The 22,604-nt window shown below is 44.9% G+C and overlaps 4 protein-coding genes across 6 annotated transcripts; 2 read left to right on the top strand and 2 right to left on the bottom strand.

Annotated features, from left to right (window-relative positions):
- Window positions 1-1,464: 1,464 nt before the first annotated feature.
- On the bottom strand, window positions 1,465-4,154 carry rpusd2 (RNA pseudouridine synthase domain containing 2). Its single transcript, XM_084437754.1, has 3 exons — window positions 3,422-4,154; window positions 2,965-3,261; window positions 1,465-2,590 (listed from the first exon to the last, which is right to left on the bottom strand). Exons 1-3 carry the CDS (start codon window positions 3,899-3,901, stop codon window positions 1,703-1,705), a joined length of 1,665 nt encoding a protein of 554 aa, XP_084293880.1. The 5' UTR covers window positions 3,902-4,154; the 3' UTR covers window positions 1,465-1,702.
- Window positions 4,155-4,703: 549 nt separating this feature from the next.
- Window positions 4,704-9,351, bottom strand: pcmtl (l-isoaspartyl protein carboxyl methyltransferase, like). The gene is made up of 9 exons (XM_084437576.1): window positions 9,230-9,351; window positions 8,653-8,793; window positions 8,063-8,167; window positions 7,875-7,906; window positions 6,603-6,707; window positions 6,285-6,405; window positions 5,914-5,999; window positions 5,522-5,691; window positions 4,704-5,342 (listed from the first exon to the last, which is right to left on the bottom strand). Exons 2-9 carry the CDS (start codon window positions 8,771-8,773, stop codon window positions 5,330-5,332), a joined length of 753 nt encoding a protein of 250 aa, XP_084293702.1. The 5' UTR covers window positions 8,774-8,793; window positions 9,230-9,351; the 3' UTR covers window positions 4,704-5,329.
- A 61-nt stretch (window positions 9,352-9,412) lies between these two features.
- On the top strand, window positions 9,413-13,278 carry ccdc32 (coiled-coil domain containing 32). Of its 3 annotated transcripts, none has more exons than XM_084438694.1 (4): window positions 9,413-9,527; window positions 9,799-10,074; window positions 10,376-10,529; window positions 12,207-13,278. In XM_084438694.1, the coding sequence occupies exons 2-4, from the start codon at window positions 9,819-9,821 to the stop codon at window positions 12,403-12,405; spliced, it is 609 nt and encodes a 202-aa protein (XP_084294820.1). In that variant the 5' UTR covers window positions 9,413-9,527; window positions 9,799-9,818; the 3' UTR covers window positions 12,406-13,278. The 3 variants fall into 3 exon arrangements, with proteins under 3 accessions (XP_084294820.1, XP_084294821.1, XP_084294819.1); XM_084438695.1 differs by having other exon boundaries at window positions 9,426-9,527; window positions 9,744-10,074; window positions 12,210-13,278; XM_084438693.1 differs by having other exon boundaries at window positions 9,426-9,527; window positions 9,744-10,074.
- A 4,739-nt stretch (window positions 13,279-18,017) lies between these two features.
- prlh2r (prolactin releasing hormone 2 receptor) lies at window positions 18,018-19,216 on the top strand (the record flags this gene model as incomplete). The annotated part of the gene is given in 2 exon segments (XM_084438886.1): window positions 18,018-18,816; window positions 18,819-19,216. Coding segments are annotated over 2 exon segments (1,197 nt in total).
- Window positions 19,217-22,604: the final 3,388 nt, after the last annotated feature.

Genomic DNA, 22,604 nt, shown 5'->3' with positions numbered 1-22,604 from the left:
GAAAGTCCACTGCTTTCCTGTTCAGTGCAGGGACTGTTATAAGGAACGTGACCTCAGGCCACACTAGGACAGGAAGTCATTGCGCTTGCTGCTTCCTGCTGGAGAATGTTAACTCTCTGTGCCTATTGTTCTCTGCCTGGGTTTACAACACCTTCATTGGATCACAGCTACACACCAGAACTGGGCCAAATACCTGTACTTGATTACCCATACCCAGTGCAATGAAAGCAGTGGGCCAGTCTCATACGTGCCAATCATGAGGCATGCCAAATGCACCTCAATTACTTTCTAATAATTGGCCCGGATCTGCTACACACCTTAATTGGATGAGACAAGCCCACAGGACAATCGCTGGCCTTTCTCCACCTCGGCCTGACTGGAGCTCTCTGAGCCAAATCTGGAGGGAGATTCATGAACACTTTGATGTGACTAATTAAATCAGAAACTTTTACAAGACATTTGAACATTGCTTGTGCCTATTAGTAACAACCCACTAGCTCTACCAAGCAACTGTGGTCTCTCAACATCTATCACCACACCAGCATGGTGGCAGCCCTCTGCCCACAATCTCTTTCAACACCTTAACTTAGCTTCTCTGATGTATGTTTTCGTGCCATAACCATTGTACATTTGTATGTATTTCAGTGTCATTGATGACCACACCTTTCTGTCAGAGCCAAGATACTGTACAGTATGTAGCACTGATGTGATGCCTGCAGTTCTGGAGGGACAGTATGATCGCTGAGAGAAGACCATTATAACACTGCACGTCCAGCTGTTTTTTTGTACAAATGCCCCCATAATGGGGCATCTCAATGTGCAGCACGTGCCAAATCTTTATGCCCTCTTTCCATGGAAACGTAAGCATGTGTGTGCGTGTGGGTGTTTGTTTAGTGTGCAAGTGGCAATATCCTTTACATTTTGCATTTGTAAAGTTCCAGAGATGTGTATTTGGTCAGTGTCATGTATAGTGTTCAACCCAGAGTCCTTGGATTATTGTATTGGAAGATTGTGGTTTGATGCAACAATGTCTAATGTGCCTAACAAGAAGAAATCTGTCCCACTTTTCTTTCTGAAAACTGACTATGATCGTGTCTTGGGTGAGCTTTCACTTCACATACTAGACAAAACATCCGGCTTTAAGGAATAAATAAAACAACTTCATAAATGTGAAGCGCATTGTGTTGCCTCTGGGTATGAAATGCGCTATACAAATAAAGCTTTGATTGATTGATTGATTGAATGTCCCTTCAAGAGCAGAGAAAACTGGAAAGTTGCAACCACTATTTGACTTGAGGAAGTATTTGTGCACATTGTTAATTTTCATAAGATGGAAAGTTAAAACAATAAAAAGTGCATTTTTCCTGCTGACTGTTTTATTCATTTTCAAGGTCACGGTAAATTGTACAAATTAAGCAAATGTACATTTCATATTAGAACTGAAATATTTTCTGAAACCGAGAATTTCATATGACTGTGCTCCAAATCCAAGCCAGAAAGAAAAGCCTACAATTATGCTGGCATCTGTAGGATCAGGGGTTTTATTCAAGAGGCCTGGATAAAAAAAGAAACTGCCATGTAATGTAACCTACACTGTAACATTATCATAAATTTGGTCACATTCTCAAGCCTCTGATATCCTGTATGTACATACAGAATGGCATTCAACTATGCAGTGTCAGTGTACAGTAAAAGATTTAAACTAGTCTTCAACCCAGTCTTCCTTGGCCCAGTCAGGTAGGCAGGTCTGGTACTCGAAGTCCGGTCCTTTGTAGCGCAGAGCATGCAGGTACATGATCAGCTCCTTCTCTGTGGGGTCTGGTCTGAAGATCTTACATTCACTACAGAGAGGGTCTCTATCGCTGGGGCCTGTAGGAGCCTGGCCTGGGGTGCCTGGAGAGACAGGGGCAACTGGAGTCTGCATTTTACCCCCATTAGAGACACCAGAGGCAGGCGCTGCACCCTCTGAGTCCCCCAGTGGCCCTGCATTACTGCCTGAGACCTGCAGGGAGTGACCGTCACTCGCCGTACAGTCACTAGAGACAGGCTTACAGGCTTGTGGTGGCTCTGCCACAGTCTCTGTAGACACACCGTTACCATCCCTCTCTGTTTGAGAACCACATCCCCCGGAATCCTTCGTGAGCTCGCCATTGACTCCAACTCCCACAAGGCCCTCCTGCAAGATGCTGCCGGCATCTTCGGGAATGTCCAGGAGATGGAGGCTCTCCTTTGCGCGATGCTCCTCCAGCAGCGCCTTGAGCAGCTCCGTGTCGCTCAGCCCCACCAGGCCCCCCTTCGCCCTGTCAGGACCCCAGGCCGAAGAGCCGTACACGGGGTCACGGAGGATGGGGAAGCCCAGGAACTGGAGGTGGACGCGGATCTGGTGTGTGCGTCCGGTGACGGGCAGGCAGCGGACCACGCTGGTGCTGCCGTTGTAGCTGAGCCTCTGGAAGACGGTGCGGCATGCCTTGCCGCGGGGGTCCACCCTGCACAGCCCCACCTTGAAGGAGACCACCAGGATGGGCTCCTCACACACCAACTCCCTCTCGGGGAACTCCCCCTCCACGCGGCACACATACTCCTTCTCCAGCTGAGGAGGGAACGTACACGTCACCCAAATTCTACTGGGGATTCCAAACTGGCGTTACTGTGTGTACTGACCTATTCCATAGACCAGAGTTTGAACATTGTACTGTCCTGTATCTGCACTGTCATTTACTCTGTCCTGTCTAGTCCTTGCACCCTGTTTATTGTCTATCCATCAGTGTTATTCAACAACTGACCAGTACAAATTTCTAGTACGTGTATGTGTAAAAATCCTGATTCTGAACAGGACCCTAACTTAGTTTTGGTAGTTGTCAAGGACAGCGACATTGAGGGATCTCATTTACTTATCTAAACATTAAACAGTAAATACGCTCTACATTTACATGGTATTTGCTGGTATAAAAGGGGAGGTCTCACCTGTCTGTCTCTAACCAGCTGGTCCAGTCTCTTGGACACCTCCAGAGTCCGGGCAAACAGCAGGACCCCGGAGGTCAGCCGGTCCAGCCGGTGGATAGTGTGGAGACCGGAGATGCCCCTCTCCTTCCCCAGGATGAAGATCACTGTGTTGTGGCGGAACCGTCCGCAGGGGTGCACTGGCATGGAGGCGGGCTTGTCGACCACCAGCACCTCCCCGTTGTCCTCCAGGACCTCCAGGGGACGGCCCACCACAGGAGGCTCATGGCGATGGACCGTGTTCCTCAGATGGTCATTATTCTGAATATGGAGGAAGGAAGAAAGACTAGGCTATAGTTCACAAAAACAGGCTTTCCTCAAGGCTCCTGGCCCTAGGGTCAGACTACATTTACTGGATGCGTTTGTATTATTGGATGAATCAAGTTAAATGGATATTCCTAGTAGAGAGTTTCCATCTTACCCTGAGGGTTATGGAAAGGTCATCCACTGGTTCCTCGTTGAGCCGGATACGTCCCTCTTTGGCTGCTGCCTTGTAATAATCCAGAGACTCGGCTCTGAATTCACTGCTGAACACCTCCAGGAGACTCTTCCCGATCCAGCGACCCTTGCAGTAGGTTTTGAAGTCGAAGAAGTACGGACGCACTTTGCGCAGACCTCCCTCGAAGTAGTACGAGGTTTCATCAAAGTGTTCTTGGCTGAAGCCAACCCCAGGGTTACGCTTCTGAGGAGGGGGGATGTATCTCTCTCCCGGCTTCAGCTTCTTCCCACCGCCTCCTCTCCGCCTCTTTCCCCGGCTGCTTTTCTCCGGGTCCTCTTCCCCCTCCTCGCCTTTTCGTTTACCGGTTCCTATCGCTTCGTTGTCCGCGGTCGCCGTGGTTGTGTTCTCGGCGGGGGTATTTTCCTCTGGCGCCTCGGTCTCGGTGACTTCTCTGGCCTCCATCACTATCAACGCCGTCTGTTGCAACCGTGAGTCTAGATAGAACTTGTTCGCTTCGTGACCGACTGCGAAATGACCCGGTGTCACTTTCCTAGTCACATTTCTTGCGTTTAAATTTGACAATGCACATATACAGCGCCCGAGGAACAGTGGTTTACTCTCAGGCTGGCTACCAAACACACTTCTATTGATAGGACTTAGAATCAAAGCAAAGAGTGAATCTAACGTTTCCTCACAGACGTTCTTTAAACCCCGAGTTTGCACGGTAAAATGTAAATAGTGCACTCTGAAAACTGTCGCATGCATGTCTCTACGCAGACATGGAAGAGGTCCTTAGGTAGTTACTGACGCCCAACGATGACGTCAAAGTGTAGTCTTTCGTAGCCTGACTCGAAATCCTGTCTGTCTGTCGGTCCCAGTTATGGAAACTTTATTCAAATTACGCCTGAATCTACAAGTTTAGATAGACGATTTAGATAAGCATTTTCTGTGGTGTTTCCATAACAACAGGACAGGTCGCGCTTACCTCAGGACAGGTTGCGCTACCGGCACGCGGCGCGCTTGGGGCTGCCTAGGCAACAAAATGACGAGTTGGGAATCCTCCGTAGGCTAGACCCATGGATGTATTAATAGAACCTAGGCAGACCGTCCAATACATCTATGGTTCCATTTCACAAAACGTTTACATCCGGCCTACCTGGCCTGAAGGACGCGACCTACGTAGACCGCGTAGGCTGCGACCTAGGTAGGATGCAACCCTTGAATTGGGACAGACCCCCTGTGTGAGCCGATGAAGGCTATAATATAAAAGGTACATTTACATTTTTATTAATAAATGTCAATACTGTACACAATTTCAATACAAATCATTTTCAAAATAAAGTGCTCCTAATATGGAATTATGATGATTAGTAGGGCAGCTATGTGCACAGTCAATTCAGATTCACACCAAACAAAAAAATTAGATCATTAATTTGTTATCTATGCATCAGTTTCTTCATGCATCAGTTGGTAAGCATGACAATATCCACATTCCCTTGTTCTGTGTTCCCATCACTTGGCTCAAGATGTAGCTTAGACCTAGACACAGTGAGGATGACATCTGATTCAACATTCACCTAACACATAAATAAGCCGTTAAGGCAGGCAGAAGAATAATCAATGAAGGAATACAAACACACAGCCTGATGAAAAATCACACATTCCTCACAGGAATAGATCAATAAATCTGCAGTCCCTTTCTTTGACCTCCCTCCTCAGCAGTTTAGATCCAGCCGGGGACGCCACCAGGCAGGCAGAGGTTGAGGCGGTCTGGCGGAGCACAGGCGGTGGTGATTGCTAGGCAGCTGCGGATAGAGACGGGGTCTACGGGACCCCAGAGCTTCAGCACCAGCACCAGCGCCATCTCCTGCAGGGGCAACCGCACTGCAGTCAGAGCTCACCTCTTGAGGGGGGGAGAGAACACACACACAGACACGTCAGCTAATCAGGGGACCGGTCTGATGTGAAATGGTCAATGAAGGTCAGAAACAACCGATTCATCCACTTCTATGCCTTAGTCACAATGACGGCAGATGATCCTCACACTTCAACAGACCTAACAATTGGAACGTCAGTACGTACCCAGGCCACTGGCTCCGCTTGTTGGTCAGGGGAACATAGATCACACCCATGAGGGCTTTTCTGAGGAAGGTTCCATCTGCCTGGCGGTCGTACTGTTCCAGAACCTGGCTCCCTCCGTCCGGGCCCACCGGCAGAACCAGCCGTCCCCCAGGCTTCAGCTGCTCCAGTAGCTGACAGAATGGAACCACACAGTGAAAGTGAGTGCACAATGTGGTTTGATGCTTAAAACAACATTTTAAACTGCACATACTGCACATGCAGCATTACTACAGTATTATATAGTAGTGTAAGAACACTGTGATCAAGAGTGGACTCAGTACGAGCAGAGATCATTTTCCAAGCGGTGTGGACAATAAATGCTGATGTCTGCTCAACAAACTCTGGTTCCTTACAGCTTTGGGGAGTGTGGGTGCAGCTGCCCCGACGTGAATGGCATCATAGGGTGCTCCCTCTGGGTAGCCCAACCTCCCGTCCCCCACTGACAAGAGAACACAAGACACAAATATGACACATTCTATAGAGAAATACTATAATGTAACATTATTCATTAGAGACACTGGACTATGAGTACTAAAACATCATACTGTCCAACCAACACCCAACCGTTTCATACCCTGTGTGACAAAAAACAAGAGAAACACCTACAGTACTAGCGTTTCTTGCCTAAACACCTTTTTCTTGCTTGTACATGGTTCCTGGAGGTTGGCTGACTCCATGGACGCCCAGAGGTCACATGACTGAGCCTGGAGGTCAGGTGACTCACCCACAAGTTTGATGCGTCCCGAGGAGAGAAGCTCCGGGTCATCCGCCTGCACGTTCTTTAGCGAGAGCTCCACCAGCTCGTCTATGTGGTCGATGCCCACCACCCTCCCTGAGGACCCCACCTAGATGGAGGGGAGAAGAGGCACGTGAGGGGTGGGAGGCACTGGAGGAGCGGAAAAGGACTATGAAGGAACACCAAGACTGTTCATTTGATACTAGTAAGATAAGAGATGTTAAGGGGTTATGTGACTGTATTTCTCAGTATTGATATGTGACTGCAGCTAGATGAGAGGTCTGGATTCGAGACTCTGGAACGCACCATCCTGGCGAAGCAGGCAGTGAGATAGCCACTCCCTGAGCCCACGTCCAGGGCTGAGGCCCCCTCGGTCAGCTTGTCACGCAACACCTCCAGAGCGTGGGCGTGCTAGGGAGAAACCAGCCAGCGTCACATAATGTACACCGTCACATGAAATCATCATCATTTCTAAATCAAAGAGAAACAATGTTTCTCAACAAAACCAGAAAGAGCATTTGTGTATGTAAAAATCCACAGTGTATTCACGTAGTATAGAAACCTATTAATGTAGTAGCTCACTCTACATGCTGAGATTTAGAAAGGAGATGCACAGAGTTTCAAGCAAGTAGTAGAAACCAGCCAGTTTCTACAGATGCCCCACTGTCGCCCGCAGACCACCCTGAGTTCGATAGATACCCCCATGTCAGCTGTGGATGTTGTAGTATTTAGTTAACACACACACACATATCAGTCCACATCTAGCTTAGGCCTGGACCTGATGCTCTTAGCCTTTCTTGCTCTGAAAAGGTAATTTAATGTAATTTATTGCTCTATAAATGTTCTTAGCCATTAGACAAATATATTTCAGGAGCTTGCTCCAGGTTGCCTGTTTTAATATCTGTGTTGCTTTTATGGCTCTGTGTGCTACTAACCCTGTTCTGCCTTCCCTCTCCCTAGTGCCTCTCTCTCTCCCTCCTATCTTCTAACCAGGTCCAGTGGATGCCCCACTGTCACCAGCAGACCATCCTGAGTCCGATAGATACCCCTGTGTCTGCTGTGGATGTCGTAGCATTTAGTTAACACACACACGTACACACAGACATACACCAGTCCACTTCCGGCTTTAGGCCTGGGCCATGGCAAACACACACCAGTGTTTGCCATGTCTCTCCTATGATGTTTTTAGCCTCTCTTACTCTGAAAATGTAATTTAATGTAATTTATTGCTTTATAAATGTCCTTAGCCGGTAGACAAACATACTCCAGGAGCTTGCTTGATCGCCTTGTTGAGAGGGGTCAAGGAAGAATTTTTACAGCTCACTTATCTGGCCCCCGGGTGATACTGGTTTTTGGCTTCCCTCTGGAATATGTAGGGGTGGGTCGTATGCCCACCTCCCTTGTTCTCTGTAAAGTGCATTGTGTTGCCTCTGGGTATGAAATGCGCTATACAAATAAAGCTTTGATTGATTGGTTGATTGAGTAGTACATTGTCTTTTCCTACGCTAAATGCAATAATTGGTAGTCGCTTTGGATAAAAGTGTCTGCTAAATGACTGTAATGTAATGAGATACTCACCATGTGTGGGGCACTGATCGTTGCCCTATACCCTAAGAGAACCAAGACAATCGGGACGTAGGTAGGCAATACTAACACATATCCAGCTGTCACTAGCTATTACAATGTTGCTACATTATGTGAGTAATTACAATGTTATTACACAGATATAAAAGCGAGACAGGGTGCCAGTGTGTGAGTGAAGGTACCTATCGACTGAGGAGAGTCAGCATAAGGGTAGTCCCTGCAGTAGATCCCTCTGTCTGTGGCCAGCATGGCATCAAACACACCATCACTGTGGATCACTGAATGATCTTGGGGGGGGGGGGGGGGGGTGTAATTGACAAGGTCAAAGAAAATAACTCTAAGCTTTGAACTGGATTGTACTGCCTTTTAAAGTTCTCAATTGAGGCATTTTGGGTTTAGGCCCAGGGCAGTCTAGAAAAATTGTCCATTATCAGTGCCCCTGCAACAGTGGCTGAGCATCCTGACAGTGTCTTACAGAGAGTTGAATCCATACTGCCCTGTTGACAGTAACAACATGACAGAGGGCTTGGAGATATGTGTATGGGCTGTACATGCACTGCGAATTTATACAGGTATGTGAATGATGAATCGTGTGTGTGTGCATGTGTTTGTAGATGAATGTGTTTCGAAACACTGTGGTGTACCCATACAGGCTATACACTATGTGCATAGCTACAGTGCGGTATACATGTACTGTACAGTATATTACGCATGTGTTTATGGTTGTGTTTCTAAGCTCTGTGGCTCCATAGCTGTGGTGTGGTGGGCATACCCCTCAGCCGAGTGATAAGCTCTGCATGCGTCCTGCCACTGGACATCCAGGCCATGGTCCTGGACAGTAGCACACCCATAGGGACTGCCACTACTACCAGACGCAACACCGCTGCTCGCATCTCATACACACTCTGGGCCCCTGGAACACACAGTTTCATACTAGATGCATACTAGTCATAGTCCAAATGATAACATTGCTTATAGATATCCTATGTGGACATGGGAAGAAAGGGTAAGGAACGTGTTACGGACGTAGAATAATTGCAGCAGAAAATCATGTTTCCACAACATGGGAGCACTATTTTCAAGGATAATGACCAAGTCGATGTTGGCTGGCTGGCTAACCAACATGGTATGGATCCAATGTAATAGCTAGCTAGCTAGACAGCTAGCTAACGTTACTGTACCAAAAAGGTTACAGCAACCAACCTAGCCCTGCTGCAGCCTGCATAATACTAGCCAAGAACAACTAGGTTTACATGCGATGTTATTCAACTTTGACAGCTAATAGTCAATTGTAGTCTACTGTTTTGGTAACAAATGTCACACTAAATAAAAAAAAGTATTATATTTACCTTGGTAGTTGCCCCAAAATCGCCCCAGCTGGGACAGATTTCCGGGCTCCCATCCTAAAGCCAATCGAATTTCGGTAGAATTTGACTGGCAGTTACACTGTCCAATCAGATAAGTCACAAGGAGGAAGACGACTGTTCCAAGCATGGATGTATTGGTTCCAGGTAAATCTCTTCCTGGATCCTCGAGAAATGACCATGGATACCGTTAATTAGTAAGCTAGCTAGCTAGCTAATAGCTATAAACACAATACCTTTCTGGACAGGGAAAACGGTATATCAGCTTGACTTTTACAGAAAGGTAAGTTATCAAAACAATACTGTTCATGTTTACCAAATGTAACGTAAAATCCGCATTACTTTGTTGTATTCCTTGAAAACGTTCACTATGTACGTATTGTATGTATGTAGTGAGCATGCTGCTACCTTTGACATAGCTAGCTAGGCTATCAACCTGATAAGTCTTGTAACTATGCTAGCTAACTAACGTTTGTAGTTCATCTTTTTGTTGTTTGAGTTTTCATCGTGTCTAGCCGGCTAACTGTGATGCTGACATTCTCTTGTCCGAATAGCCGAATCACACGCTACGACCATGATCGACGATTTCGAGAGGCAGGAAGCTCGGCCCAGTAGGGAGCTGTGGTCGGAGATCTGCTCGACCCTGCCGAAGGTTCAGGAGACAGGTCACGGTGTCGAGGCACAGTTCACGGACTCGTTCCAGCCCTCGTCGCCGACCGGAGTGCAGTCAAACGGCCTATACGACGTCCATTCGAACAGCATTAGTGCTGCGTCCTCTCAGAGCAAATGGGAACCCATGGAGGACTCGGATATCTACATCGCTAGTTTAGGTATTACGGTTGTCATGTCTCCGTGCACTATCGACACACTTCATCCCTGACTCTCTCCTCCTCCCTCTCCTTCCCCATGCCCACCCTTCCATCCTCCACCCTTCCATCCACCCTTTCGCGTCTCCTCCTCCTTCGCTCCATCCCTCCTTACCTTATGTTAATTCCTCTGCTCCTAGAGGATCCCAAATCTGATTCTCTTACCCAGTCAGGAAGTATCACCTCACCTCCAGGAGGAAGTATTAATGAAGCTATTGTTGCTGCTGCTGTTGTTGTTGTTGACATGCTGTTGTGCTTCTCCCAGAGAACCGTCTGAAGAGACTGAAGGGCCAGTCCTCTGAGGTCACATCCAGGGAGATGCTGCGCTCCTTATCCCAGGCTAAGAAGGAATGCTGGGACAGGTTCCTCCACGACGCCCAGACCTCCGAGTTGTTCCAGGCCGGCGACATGGATGAGAGGTGAGCCATGCAGAGTATGGTAGGAGAGGTTTGATTGGTGTGATAAGATAAGTAATTGGTACTGCTCCTACCTACCTGTAAACAATCACAAGTAAGATGTGTGTTAACTAGGGCTGTCCCCTGAAAGTTGACAAGCCGAATCATCAGTTGGAGACCCTTAAAGTCGCACTGAAACGGACGTTTGAGATCATCTAACTTCCGTAGTTTGACGTATTTCCGATGCAAACAAGCTATGAGGGTGGGACATATGTTTAGAGGAATTTGATTGGAACATTGACAAGTGGACTTGGGTTTTAAGAACTTTAGACAGATTTGATAGAAGGATAGTGTTGATTGACGGGTGGATGTCGTGAGATTATTGGCCTAAAATCTAAGGTACCTGTTGTCGTCATTGCACGTGACCTACCGTTTTCCAGGAAGTAAGAAATTATATACGTTGATATAAGATTACAACAAAAGTAGAATTTTGTAAAATGTTTGGCATACATCGTTGAATAGGTGAACACTATGACCAATTATGTGAACCAAAATGGAACAGAATGCTTTTTTCATTTCAGTGCGACTTTAAGTCGACTGTGACTCTTTAAGTCGAGCAGTCTTTTTTTTTTTTTTTCCTCCACTGTCAAGGTGCACTGGTGGGCTAAGACCACTCATCTGCCTTGTTATTTATATAGGACAGACCAATCATTCTTTTTAGACCTAGGCTATTACCGTAACTATTTGTTATGCAGTAAAATAGACTTAAGACTGATATAGTGGATGGAAGAAGGTAGGAAACCCCTCCCCCCTATGTGTCTAGCCTACTATGCGCCGACATAATGTGCATTTACCAAAAGGAATATCACAACACAACGCTTTCCTAGATCAATCTTCTTGTATTACCTAAGATATCCGCTGGCAAAAATATTTTTTCCCATTGTTAAATTGTGCTCTAACGTCCATGAAAATGCTTTAGTGACAGCCAAAACTTTTCCTTGTTGGCTGCTGCCCAATGCATGAGCCTATTCGTGCATGCTTTGAAATGCGCAGTTGAGGAGATTATTGTCAAATCGCCCAACCGTAGGCTATGGGAAACACTGCATAAAAACAAGGGGGCATCCTAAGTAGATGGGACAATGTGGGCTAGATGATACATGTTTAGCAAGAAAAATGGGGAGTCTTTTTTGTGTTGCCTGCGAGTTTAAGTTTAAAGTTTGACAGCTGTCCCGACTCCCAGCCCCCCCCTCGGCCCAGACATATGAAACAATAAATAAAAAGGATGAACAAATCGTTGAATCTCTAGTTTGAACAGGCGAATCTGATTAGACTCTGAGTTGAGATTCTGAGTTGTGTACAGCCTGTTAACTTGCTGTCTGTAACACTCCTGTCTTTCTCTGTTCCTCTCCTCTTGCCTCTCCTGTCCCTGTCTCTCCTCATCACTGTGTCTCACCTGTCCCTGTCTCTCCTTCCTCTCGTGTCCTTGTCTCTTCTCCTCACTCTCTCTCACCTGTCCCGGTATCTCCTCACTCTCTCACCTGTCCCCGTCTCTCCTCACTCACTGTCCTCTTACTCTCTATGTCCCCATTCCTGTCTCTCCTCCTCCCTCTCCTGTCCCTGTCTCTCCTCACTCTCCCTGTCCTCTCACTCTGTGTCCCCATCCCTGTCCTCTCCTTCTCCCTCTCCCCGACCCTCTTCTAGCAGTGCCCTGGAGCACCTTAAGCGTTGGCTAATACCAGAGAAGGTGGCCATCAGTGCAGAGGAGTTGGAGTTCCTCCTCCTACCCTCCCACAGAGACACCGCAACCCCAGAGCCAGACACGGAGACAACCTCAAACCCCTCCCAGGCCAGAGCACATGAGCAGGGGGAGGGGGATGACTCTCCCACACCTGAGAAGTAGACCTGGAGGCAGAAGATGTTGTTGCAAGAGCTGTATATGTCCACATTGCTCAGACAATTTTATGCACAAGAACCCCAACATGATGTTTTGATGTAGGACTGGAGGGGATCAGTGCATATTTCCCACATGTCAAGATGGCCTGTGTTTTGCTATTGTCTGTTGTGTAAATGATTATCTTGAAAATATCATTGAACATAGTAAAACTCAGATTTTTACTATAGTTAGTATGTGTTTTATATATGGGTTACCATGTTGATTTTGTTTGTGTTACTATTAAATGTATTGGAAAAAAATATCCTTGCAAAACAAACTTTCTAAGGCTTGTATTATGTTACATCTGCAATATCCAGAGTATTTTGAACATTGGACTTATTAATGGACATTATCATCTGTAACTGATAGATACGAAAGGAAGTATTCATTTATATGAAAGGAGTATTTTGAAAGAGGTTGAGCCTATAAACTTTGACTGGACTGAGATTATGTTTTTGCCATGATTGATTTGACCAACTGTTGTTTTTGTGTGTTTATTTGTTTGACTGAAAGGACATTGTAATGTCAGCCGCTAGGGGGCAGTAGTGTGAACCTACATGAAATGTGTGACAGCCAGGTGCCAAGCATACATCCATGGTCCCAAAGGGTTGGGATCAAGTTTGTATGGTTGGGATCCCATGAACAGGTAGTTGTAGATAGCCTGTTTAAGACAGGAAATAGGAGAAATGACAAGAGTTGTTGTGTTCTTCAGTTCTGCTCGTTAGCGTCTGGTAATTGATAAACTATACATTCCATTCATTCTAATCTATTCAAAATGGTTAGTTACCTTAGCTTTGCTTTTTTACACCTTACACATTCCTTATGGCAATAAGCTATAGTCTTTGCACAGTACAACCAGTGTTATTACATGACTGCTAACTTCATGTTAATGTAGGTTCATTGAAATCAATAAAATAAATCTGACTTCTGAAGGACAAAGTACACAGTCTATTCTTACAACATCCCTGAGAATGACGTGCCCGCTATTCTTACGGCGCCGCTTATACAGCCTCAACCCTAACCCCTGACCTTAAAGGTGCAGTATGCGGTTTGGCTTAGAAGCACTTTTTGTTATATTTTTTGCAATTCTCATTACATCCTGACATATTCAATAAATAAAGTGCTCTGACTCTAAAATGAAATGAATCTGTAATCTGTGGAAGTCGCAGTCACTAATAAGTGCGTCCAATCATTTTGAGTTGCCAACTTGAAATGATTGGATAGCTTACCTGCCTGTCAACCAACCTACAGTACCTGCCTAGTGAGTGTTATTTCCCCATTTCGGAGCAGTGGCTTTGGAGGGAGGCCTGAAGGGAGGGGCGGGAATTTTGTGGGTTGCATTTTTCAAAATCCAAAACATTTTTCCTGAGTGTAACAGGAAATCACAAACTGCATACTGCACCTTTAACCCTAACCTATGTATTTATAGCTAAAATGCTTGAAATTGACAGTGGCAGTAAGAATAGACGCGCCCGCTATAGAGTGGTGAGGTGATGTCATTTTGTGGCACCAAAATCCCTATGGGAAAAATGAATGGGATTTGCAAAAATGCTGAAAATAAGGTCTGTGTTTAACAGTCTCCCAGAATAGAGTATGTTTTGTTCTAACAATTAAAATACATAATTGAAGATGGGTTTTGTGAATTTTAAGCCCTTAGTTGGTTCTGAGGTAAATGTTGAAATATGCTAACCATTGTTGAAGGAGGAGATCACTTGTATTGTGTTGGTCTTATAACAGGTGTACACTAGAACTTGTGGAACTCTAGTCTGTAGACTACGAGTATCCCTGTTGAACTGTATCGTACTGTTCCGACCACACTTGTGGTAGTCTTCACAATGTTATGCTCTACATCTTACCACCTCCCACCCCCCAAACCTGCAGGCATGATGTTATTGCAGTGAGCACTGACAGAAAAATGATTTTCTGTTTCCCATTGTTAAGTTGCTATGCTTTGGTAGAGTCGGTGTGTTGGTGTGTTGGTGCCCCCCCGCCGGAGGATATACTTCCTGAGGCAGCTGAAGAAATTCAACATGCCAAAGGCAATGATAGTACTCTTCTACACCTCCATCATCTAGTCGATCCTCACCTGATTCTCAGCCACAACAGACAAGGACAAGGGCAGACTGTAGCGCATCATCCGCTCCGCTGAGAGGGTGATTGGCTGTAGACTGCCATCCCTAACAGGTCCTGCACACCTCCAGGACCCTAAAAGGGCCAATAAGATTGCGGCCAACCCCTCCCATCCTGGACTCTTTGACCCATTCTCTGGCAGGAGACTGCGGTCCATCTGGACCGGGTCCACTCGCCACAAAAACAGCTTCTTTCCCACGGCCAATAACTCTCTTTCCCTCGACTCATCAACAAGGCTTGGGTCTCCCCGCGACGCCCCCCCCCCCACACACACACACACACCCTAACTCTATACCCCCTGTACCACTTGCACATGACCTCTGATTGTTTCCACATATCTTAACAGCACTAACACTGCATTCACTGTACATAACACGGCTCACCACACTCTAAACACACACTGTACACTCACCACAGCCCATTCTGTATAGTACATACACTGGAATTGTGCCTCCCCATTTATTTTTTAACAGTATATTGTCATTTGTACATTGCACTGCATTTAGTTGCAGTTTTTTTGTATTTTGTATTTGCAGTTTTTTGTACTGTTTTGCACTGTCCTGTCCTGCACCCTGTCCTGTGTCATCTACAACAGCATATACCTTAACCCTGGTCAAATTCCTAGTATGTGTGAACCATATAGCCTACATGACAATAAACAGAGCTTGAGTGTTGAGTCAACTCGTTTAAAAGCGCAAACTCCCTTTCAGACCTACAGCTCCCCCCTGTGGTGAAAAATATAGCAGCATTCATTTGAAAGTATTGGCAGCAAACGCAACAATATTCGAGGAAATAAAAGTAAATTACACAGTATATGAAATACAAAAATGTGACCATACATAGTAGGTGTCCCATACACAGCAGGCTATACTAAATTAATTTCAATGTCAGAGTAATTGGGAGTGTTAATAAACAGGTTCTGTAATAAACAGGTTCTGTAACATTTTGTTTATTTTTCATGACTGATTGATTGATTGATTGATTGATTGATTGATTGATTGATTGATTGATTGATTGACGTACTGTAATGTACATTCCCTACTCTATTCTTACTTGATTCATGTGACCCATGCAGTATAATGTTAGTGTTAGTTGGCAAGCATGCAGTATAATGTTGGTTGGTTGGCAAGTGGTCCATCCTCCCAAACCTAAAACCCTGACTCATTCATCGCTCTGCAGTTTCGGATGATCGCACCCGTTTGGGGATTCAACATTTGGCACTACCACAGATAACAACACGCGTCTACCAAAGTGAGGAATTCGTTAAGTATGGTCAATTATTTTATGATGACAGCGGTGAAATTCCTTCTTCAGAATATGCTCCTCCTATTGGTGAGCCTGTCTGAGGAGGATTCTAATCTCTGCGCTGGATACAGAGGTAGTCTACTAGGCTATATTATGACTATCTCCAGAATAGAATCTGCGTATATTCAGTCCAATTCACCTGAAGGACGGAATTAGGAAACAGACGCGAGCAAAAAGATGCAGAATACCCATATGAACAGGGGAGACGAACAGCAGCAGACACGAGCACTTTCTTGCTCACAAGTTTCTGTTGGAACTCTTCACAAAGTTGGAAGATTTGCCAATAGGCTTTAACCGGTATGCATCCTTCATAATTGTGTATTTCATGAGGCTTCATTTATTAACTCTGATTGTATTAGATTAAGCCTATTGATATTAAATATTATTAATTTAAATGAAAAATAAATTAATTTTAAATACATGAAGTGAGAAACCATTGATTGACTTAATTCAGTGAATATTTGAGATCAGTCAATATTTTTCTTGACTATCTGATGGCTATCATAAAACTTTTTTATACTGTCATTATATAGTAATATGGAGTCATTAATTATTAATGATTTATTAAATATAAAATTGTATCCATTATAGGCCAGCACAACATTATGATGATATAGAATTTGCATTCATTGAAATAATCCAGTACCATCGCATTGAACAATGTTGATCTTATACTTAACTTATGAAATTTAGCTCTGTTTTTCCTCACATTCAAACACTTAGTTTTGACAGTGCCTATATTATTATGGCTTTGCAGAATCCTGACACTTGAATACATTTTTTCTCCTACATTCTATTTGTGGTGCCTGAACCTCATGATGTCACAATGTCATGATTGATTAATTAAATGATAAAGAACTTTGGAGAGATTATTAATGAAGAGGTGTGCATTATCAAGAATGCACGACTGGAGGTGTACAAGGGCTGAAGAGTTTATTAAGAGTTTATAATTTATAGAGCATGAATGTCCATTTGCCTGAGCTCTTTCCGTGCGGTAATTTTTCATTAATCTATGAGTCCAGAGATCCGGACAGATTCTGTTAACGATGACGTAGGATTGGCAAGGCATCATCTAGTCTGAGCAGCAGCTGGATTCCAATTTTGATGCGAGTCTCACATTTATACTCAGCGTAAACTGTGCTCCCCCCCTAATATGCTAAATTCTGCCTTGTCTCATTTAGTCACTCATCTTAAATATAGCCTAAATCCTTTTTATTCCCCCTGCAGAGAGAAGCCTATTGAGAGCCTGTTTCTGAGCCAGCACGATAATGTGTGTATGTGTTTGTGTTGATTTAGACAGTACTTTGCTGAATACATCAGGGCAATTTCTGTCTCCACAAGCTGTATGAAGTGAACATTGACCATCCCAAGTGTCGCATTCAAAGAGGTCCTGGGGTTGCATCCCTAACAATAGGCTCATTATGACCTATAGAAAGAGAGAGAGGGAGATGAGAGCTAAAAGCCCACAGGTGGACTTCAGGAGTGGGTTCATTATGAAGGTCATTCAGTTCCGACCGTCATTTAGTAGCTGATCTGGGGACCCTTTATTCTCGATGATAATAAGCCTTTTAAGCCTGACTCAACCATAGCCTACTCCCATGCTTGTTCTTTTTTGTTATGCTATATGTGAGATGCAACCAGTGAATATCTCTGCATGGCTTCAAGACGCTGTTTCACGGATCATTCAGAGTTGTCTCAGTTTGTTTAAAGTGTCCCTGCCCTCCATTTAGCATCCCTTCTGTTACTGTTAGGGGTGTAACGATACACTAATCTCACGATACGATACGATACACGATATTGGGTTGACGATAACAATACGATACGATACACTAAGGGCAGGTGTGAAGCGTTGCAGTAGTGCTGCTGTTCACACCAATAGTGCATTTCTCCACATTTCTACTCCACTACACTTTGTGAATTTAGAGCTTAACTGTTGTAATATCATGGATGGGCTTAGACAAAAGACGTGTTTGTTACCAGCGTTGTGTAGCCAGCGTTCACTGATATACAATAAACATATCACAATATTATTTTCACCTTGACGATACATATTGTGACGTTTCTGTATTGCGATATATTGTGGCACGATATATTGTTACACCCCTAGTTATTGTCATTTCCTTTATTGTGCAGGCGACTCGGTGATGGATGGGCACATTTCTCTGAATGGATCCCTGGAGAACACATCTCTCCATGCCCCCTCCTTCTCTTCCTCCTCCTCCTCCTACTCCACTCCCTCCTCCTCTTCCTCCTTTTCTTCCTCCTCCACTCCCTCCTCCTCCTCCTTCACCCCCTTCTCTGGTATGGACCTCCTGTTAGACCTGAAGCCTCTCTTCATCCCTCTCTACTCCACCGTCGTCCTGGTCGGCTGCTGCGGTAACCTGCTCCTCCTCTTCCTCATCGGCTTCAACAAGAAGAGGCGCAGCACCACCAGCTTTCTCCTCGCCAACCTGGCGGTGGTTGACCTGGGCATGTGCCTCGTCTGCGTCCCGCTCACTGTCTCCTACGCCTTTGACCCGCGCGGCTGGATCTTCGGCAGCGTTATGTGCCACCTCGTCACCGCCGCGCAGTCCATCACCGTCTTTGCGGCGGTGCTCTCGCTCACCGCCATTGCTGTAGACCGCTACGTGGTTGTGGCATACCCCATCCGGCGGCGGGCGGGCGGCGGCTCCCGCTGGTCTCTGGTAGGCACCATCTGGCTGAGCTCGCTGGTGCTCTCTGCGCCCACAGCGCTCCACACTGCCCACCTGGACCTCGGCGCCGCCGGCCTCCGCATGGCTGTCTGCGAGGAGTTCTGGCCCGGCCAGGAGCACGGGCGCCTCGTCTACTCGTGCTTCCTCCTCCTCTTCTCCTACTTCCTCCCACTGGCCGCCGTCTCCATCTCCTACTGTGCCATTTCCTGTCACCTGAGGCAGAGGACAACCTCCGACCTCCTCACCAGCCATGCCCAAGTCAGGCGACCTGGGGTAGGAGGAGGAGGAGGGAGACCTTCGCCCTGCTGCTGGTGTCAGTGTTGTGCTTCGCCTGCTGCTGGCTCCCGCTGCAGGTGGTCAACCTCATCCATGACATGGACCCGGACTTCTCCATCCTAGGGAAGAGCCACGTCAACCTGATCCAGGTGTGCTGCCACCTGGTGGCCATGAGCTCCACCTGCTACAACCCCTTCATCTACGCCTCACTGCACAGCAAGTTCCTGTCCTTCCTGTGCCATCACTGCCCGCGCCGTCTGAGGGGACGTGGCAGGGGGCAGAGCAGCCTCGTAGCCAGCTCAGCTGCACACCTCCTCTACGCTGATGGCGGGAACAAGATACCTCAGGACAGCTACTGGGGACTGAGGAGTTGAGAAAGTCACTGGTTCAAACTCCAGGCCTGATAGCGAAGAATGCTGGGGTGTCATATGGCTAAGAGATTATAGATTCAAGATCAGTTTATTGCCATGTACAGTATATGGTTTACACAAACAAGGATTTTATTTAGGTCGATGGTGCATACACTGATGGAGACATTAGACAGGGTGCAGGACAGGACAGGACAGGAAAGTGCACAGACAGGACAGAGCAAATACAAAAACAAACCAAAAAAGAAAAAGTACAAATGCAAAATACATAATATACAGTACAGCTACAGGATCACTACCGATGGCAAATGTTGTGCCTGGTCAGAATGATGAATGTACAGAGACCAGACTAAGTCTGGACCTCCCAGTGGAGTTGTTCTATGAGGCCAGGCCATGTATATCATCACACACATGAGATGCCATTGGACAGTTCAGAAGGTAGGGCATGGAACTTACAGCCTGGTTTCCGTCAGAAGCATTCTATGGAAACAGTTCTCCTCAGAGTCTCAAATGACATCATGAGGTCCTCTGATGTGGGTGAATGCTCCGTTCTGGTGCTACTAGATTTTAGCGCAGCTTTCGATAGTAGATCACTGCATCCTGATAAAAGGGCTTAGGCAGACGGTAGGTATCTGGCAGCGCCCTGGACTGGTTCTCCTATCTCTCCGATATGAGGTTCTCAATGTCAGTTGGTCCCTCTATGTCTGAAACTGCTGCCCTGTCCTGTGGTGTGCCCCAGGGTTCTGTTTTGGGTCCTATATTGTTTGCTTTATGTGTTAGAGATGTCTCTTATCACTGCTACGCCAATGATATTCAGCTATATTTTTTAAGCCAGATAAGACTGACAATCTATCTGTCTGACATGACTGTTTGACTACTGTTAAGGATTGGATGGCAAACAAATTACTTTAGTTTAATGCTGACAAGACTGAGGTTCTTATTATTGGTTCAGATAATGTCACCTCTAAAGTTACTCAATGTATGGGGCCCCTCTCAACAACTGTACAGTCTAAGCTCAAAAATCTTATTATTAGATCATATCAGGCAATGCTCTTTGATCATCACATTTAATTGCGCTTAAGTCACTGGCCCAAAATCATTTTTGCTTTTGTATCATCTTGCCTGGACTACTGTAATTCCCTTTTCACCTGCCTCAGCAAGTCATCCCTGCACGGTCTACAAATGGTCCAAAATGCTGCTGCAAGGCTGTTGACAGGGATGGGCAGTATTTCTATTACTTGTATTTGAAATACGTATTTCAATTACTTTGGAGTATTTTGTAATTTGTAGGCCGATAAAAAATAGAATGTAATTTGTAACAAAATATTTTAGAGTGGAGTAATTTTGTATTTAAAATACTCAAAAAACTTTCTCCACGAATAAAAAAACAAAAATAATACATATTCTTATAATATTGGATCATCATCATCATCATCATCTTCATCCGCTTATCCAGGGTCGGGTCGCGGAGGCAGCAGCTCCAGCAGGGAGCCCCAGACATCCCTTTCCCTAGCAGCATCAACCAGCTCTGCCAATAATATTGGATGTAACAATAAATAATGTTTTAGGGCACATGTCCCTAGCGCTAGCATGCTGTCTAGGACGACAGAGCTCCTGTCAGAACTGACAAAAGAACAGTTGAAAACACCATGCCACGCGTTGGAATTCTATGTATGACAGTTTGAATCAGCTGAGACAAATTACCTGAAATGATGGAAAAAAAACTTCAGCTCCCCCCATTAATAAAAATATGTATACATAATCAATCAAGCTGTTGTCTTTTAATAGCTTTGCTTAGTTACACTGACATTCTTTGACTGTTCTCCCTTTTTGTGGGGTTCACCAGAGCTTTGTGTATATCATATAGCCCAAACCTGAATACTCCGCTGTACCAAATTGAGAGAAAAAAGAAAAAGAAGAAAAGCACTTCCTATATTTTAAATACAAAATACATGTATTGTATTTTGATACATTTTCTGGCACCAGTATTTTATTTTATAATACATTTTGATGTATTTTTGCCCATTTCTGGCTGTTGACTAGGTTCAGCAAGTCCTGTTGCATTACTCCCATCCTAGCTTCCCAACACTGGCTCCCCATTAATTTTAGGATCCAGTTTAAGGTAGGACTTGTCATCACTTTTAGAGCTCTGCATGGTCAGGCACCTGCACACATCTGTGACCTGCTCCATCCCTACATCAAGAACAGGTCTCTCAGGTCGTCTGACCAGGGCGTCTTGGTTGTCCCCCGCTCAAGGCTGAAGACTAAAGGTGACCAAGCCTTCAAAGTCGTGGCTCCTAAGCTTTGGAACGCCCTTCCGTTGGACTTACAATCTGTGGTCTCTGTTGACTCCTTTAAAATGCAGCTAAAGACTTTTCAGACAGGCCTTTGTCTAGCCTCCTGTATCCTTTTAGGTTTTTATGTCCTTGTTTTTGTGTTTTTTTGCCATTATTTTTAATTATCTTATGAGTTTGTGAAGCACTTTGTTACCTTTGATCTGTGAAAGGTGCTATACTTACTTACTTATTTACATACTTACATACTTATTGTACTTACGTGTACTTACTTAACTACTCATAAGGTTATTACAGCATAATTAGAGAAATGTATATTAAAACTCTGAGCTGCAATATTTAATATCAAACTTTTATCCATGAGCATATTGTGATGTTTATAATAAGGTTCTCCAGAATGTATATAATTGGATGATAATGACTGGCACAGCTTTGTGGTGATGTATCTCCAATAACACAACAATTTACTGTACATTGTAAGATATTTAAACTGTGACATAATTCAAAGCATGCGGGTCTCTAACATTGTCTGCATGGTAAACTGAAACAGCCTATTGCCAAAGTATGTTTTGGGTTTCCCTGCTTTAGGATATACAGTATATCAGACCTGATAGGCTTGGTTGTCCTTATTTATTTTTGTTCGAATGTGTGTATTTTTTTTCTTCGCAGTGGTAGTGCATTGAATGTGGTTTTATGTTGATTGGTACAAACAGTTGATTTGATGTGTATTTAGAATGTATTCCAGAAAGGGTTGGTCAACTGTGTTGTACATGTTCTGAAAGTTAGAATATCCCATTTTGTTAAAACTGTTGTTGGATGATGATGTCAATAAGACTGTAAAGATGTACTGTATAATGATAATTTATTTTGCATTCATATGTGTTTAATGTCGCACAATAGTTAATGACAATTAAAGACGAATAATTTCCCTTTCAAATTGTCCTTTAAAATGTGTCTCCATATCTCAAGAGATGTTGTGACATTGACAACAATTGAACTGGGACAGTGCACTTTGTCTGAATGGCAAAAACTTTCAGAAAGCTGAATTGCACAGGTGTCTCATAAAAGTTTCAGATTATGACTTAATGGTTTTCAATCTA

This window comes from Borostomias antarcticus (assembly GCF_949987555.1).
Source record: "Borostomias antarcticus genome assembly, chromosome: 5".
NCBI lineage: Eukaryota > Metazoa > Chordata > Actinopteri > Stomiiformes > Stomiidae > Borostomias > Borostomias antarcticus.
The sequence above is the reverse complement of the archived record's forward strand: the minus strand, read 5'-3'. Positions and strand labels throughout refer to the sequence as shown.

What these genes read in the sequence shown, in the direction of transcription:
- pcmtl (XM_084437576.1), bottom strand. Translation starts at nt 8,773, where the DNA reads ATGCGAGCAGCGGTGTTGCGTCTGGTAGTAGTGGCAGTCCCTATGGGT. An exon ending in GCTTATCACTCGGCTGAGGG is followed by an intron (nt 8,168 to 8,652) that starts GTATGCCCACCA and finishes CCCCCCCCCAAG; the next exon opens with ATCATTCAGTGATCCACAGT. An exon ending in CACCCACACTCCCCAAAGCT is followed by an intron (nt 5,692 to 5,913) that starts GTAAGGAACCAG and finishes CCATTCTGTCAG; the next exon opens with CTACTGGAGCAGCTGAAGCC.
- ccdc32 (XM_084438694.1), top strand. Translation starts at nt 9,819, where the DNA reads ATGATCGACGATTTCGAGAGGCAGGAAGCTCGGCCCAGTAGGGAGCTG. An exon ending in TATCTACATCGCTAGTTTAG is followed by an intron (nt 10,075 to 10,375) that starts GTATTACGGTTG and finishes TGCTTCTCCCAG; the next exon opens with AGAACCGTCTGAAGAGACTG. An exon ending in GCCGGCGACATGGATGAGAG is followed by an intron (nt 10,530 to 12,206) that starts GTGAGCCATGCA and finishes ACCCTCTTCTAG; the next exon opens with CAGTGCCCTGGAGCACCTTA.
- rpusd2 (XM_084437754.1), bottom strand. Translation starts at nt 3,901, where the DNA reads ATGGAGGCCAGAGAAGTCACCGAGACCGAGGCGCCAGAGGAAAATACC. An exon ending in ACCTTTCCATAACCCTCAGG is followed by an intron (nt 3,262 to 3,421) that starts GTAAGATGGAAA and finishes CTCCATATTCAG; the next exon opens with AATAATGACCATCTGAGGAA. An exon ending in AGCTGGTTAGAGACAGACAG is followed by an intron (nt 2,591 to 2,964) that starts GTGAGACCTCCC and finishes TTCCCTCCTCAG; the next exon opens with CTGGAGAAGGAGTATGTGTG.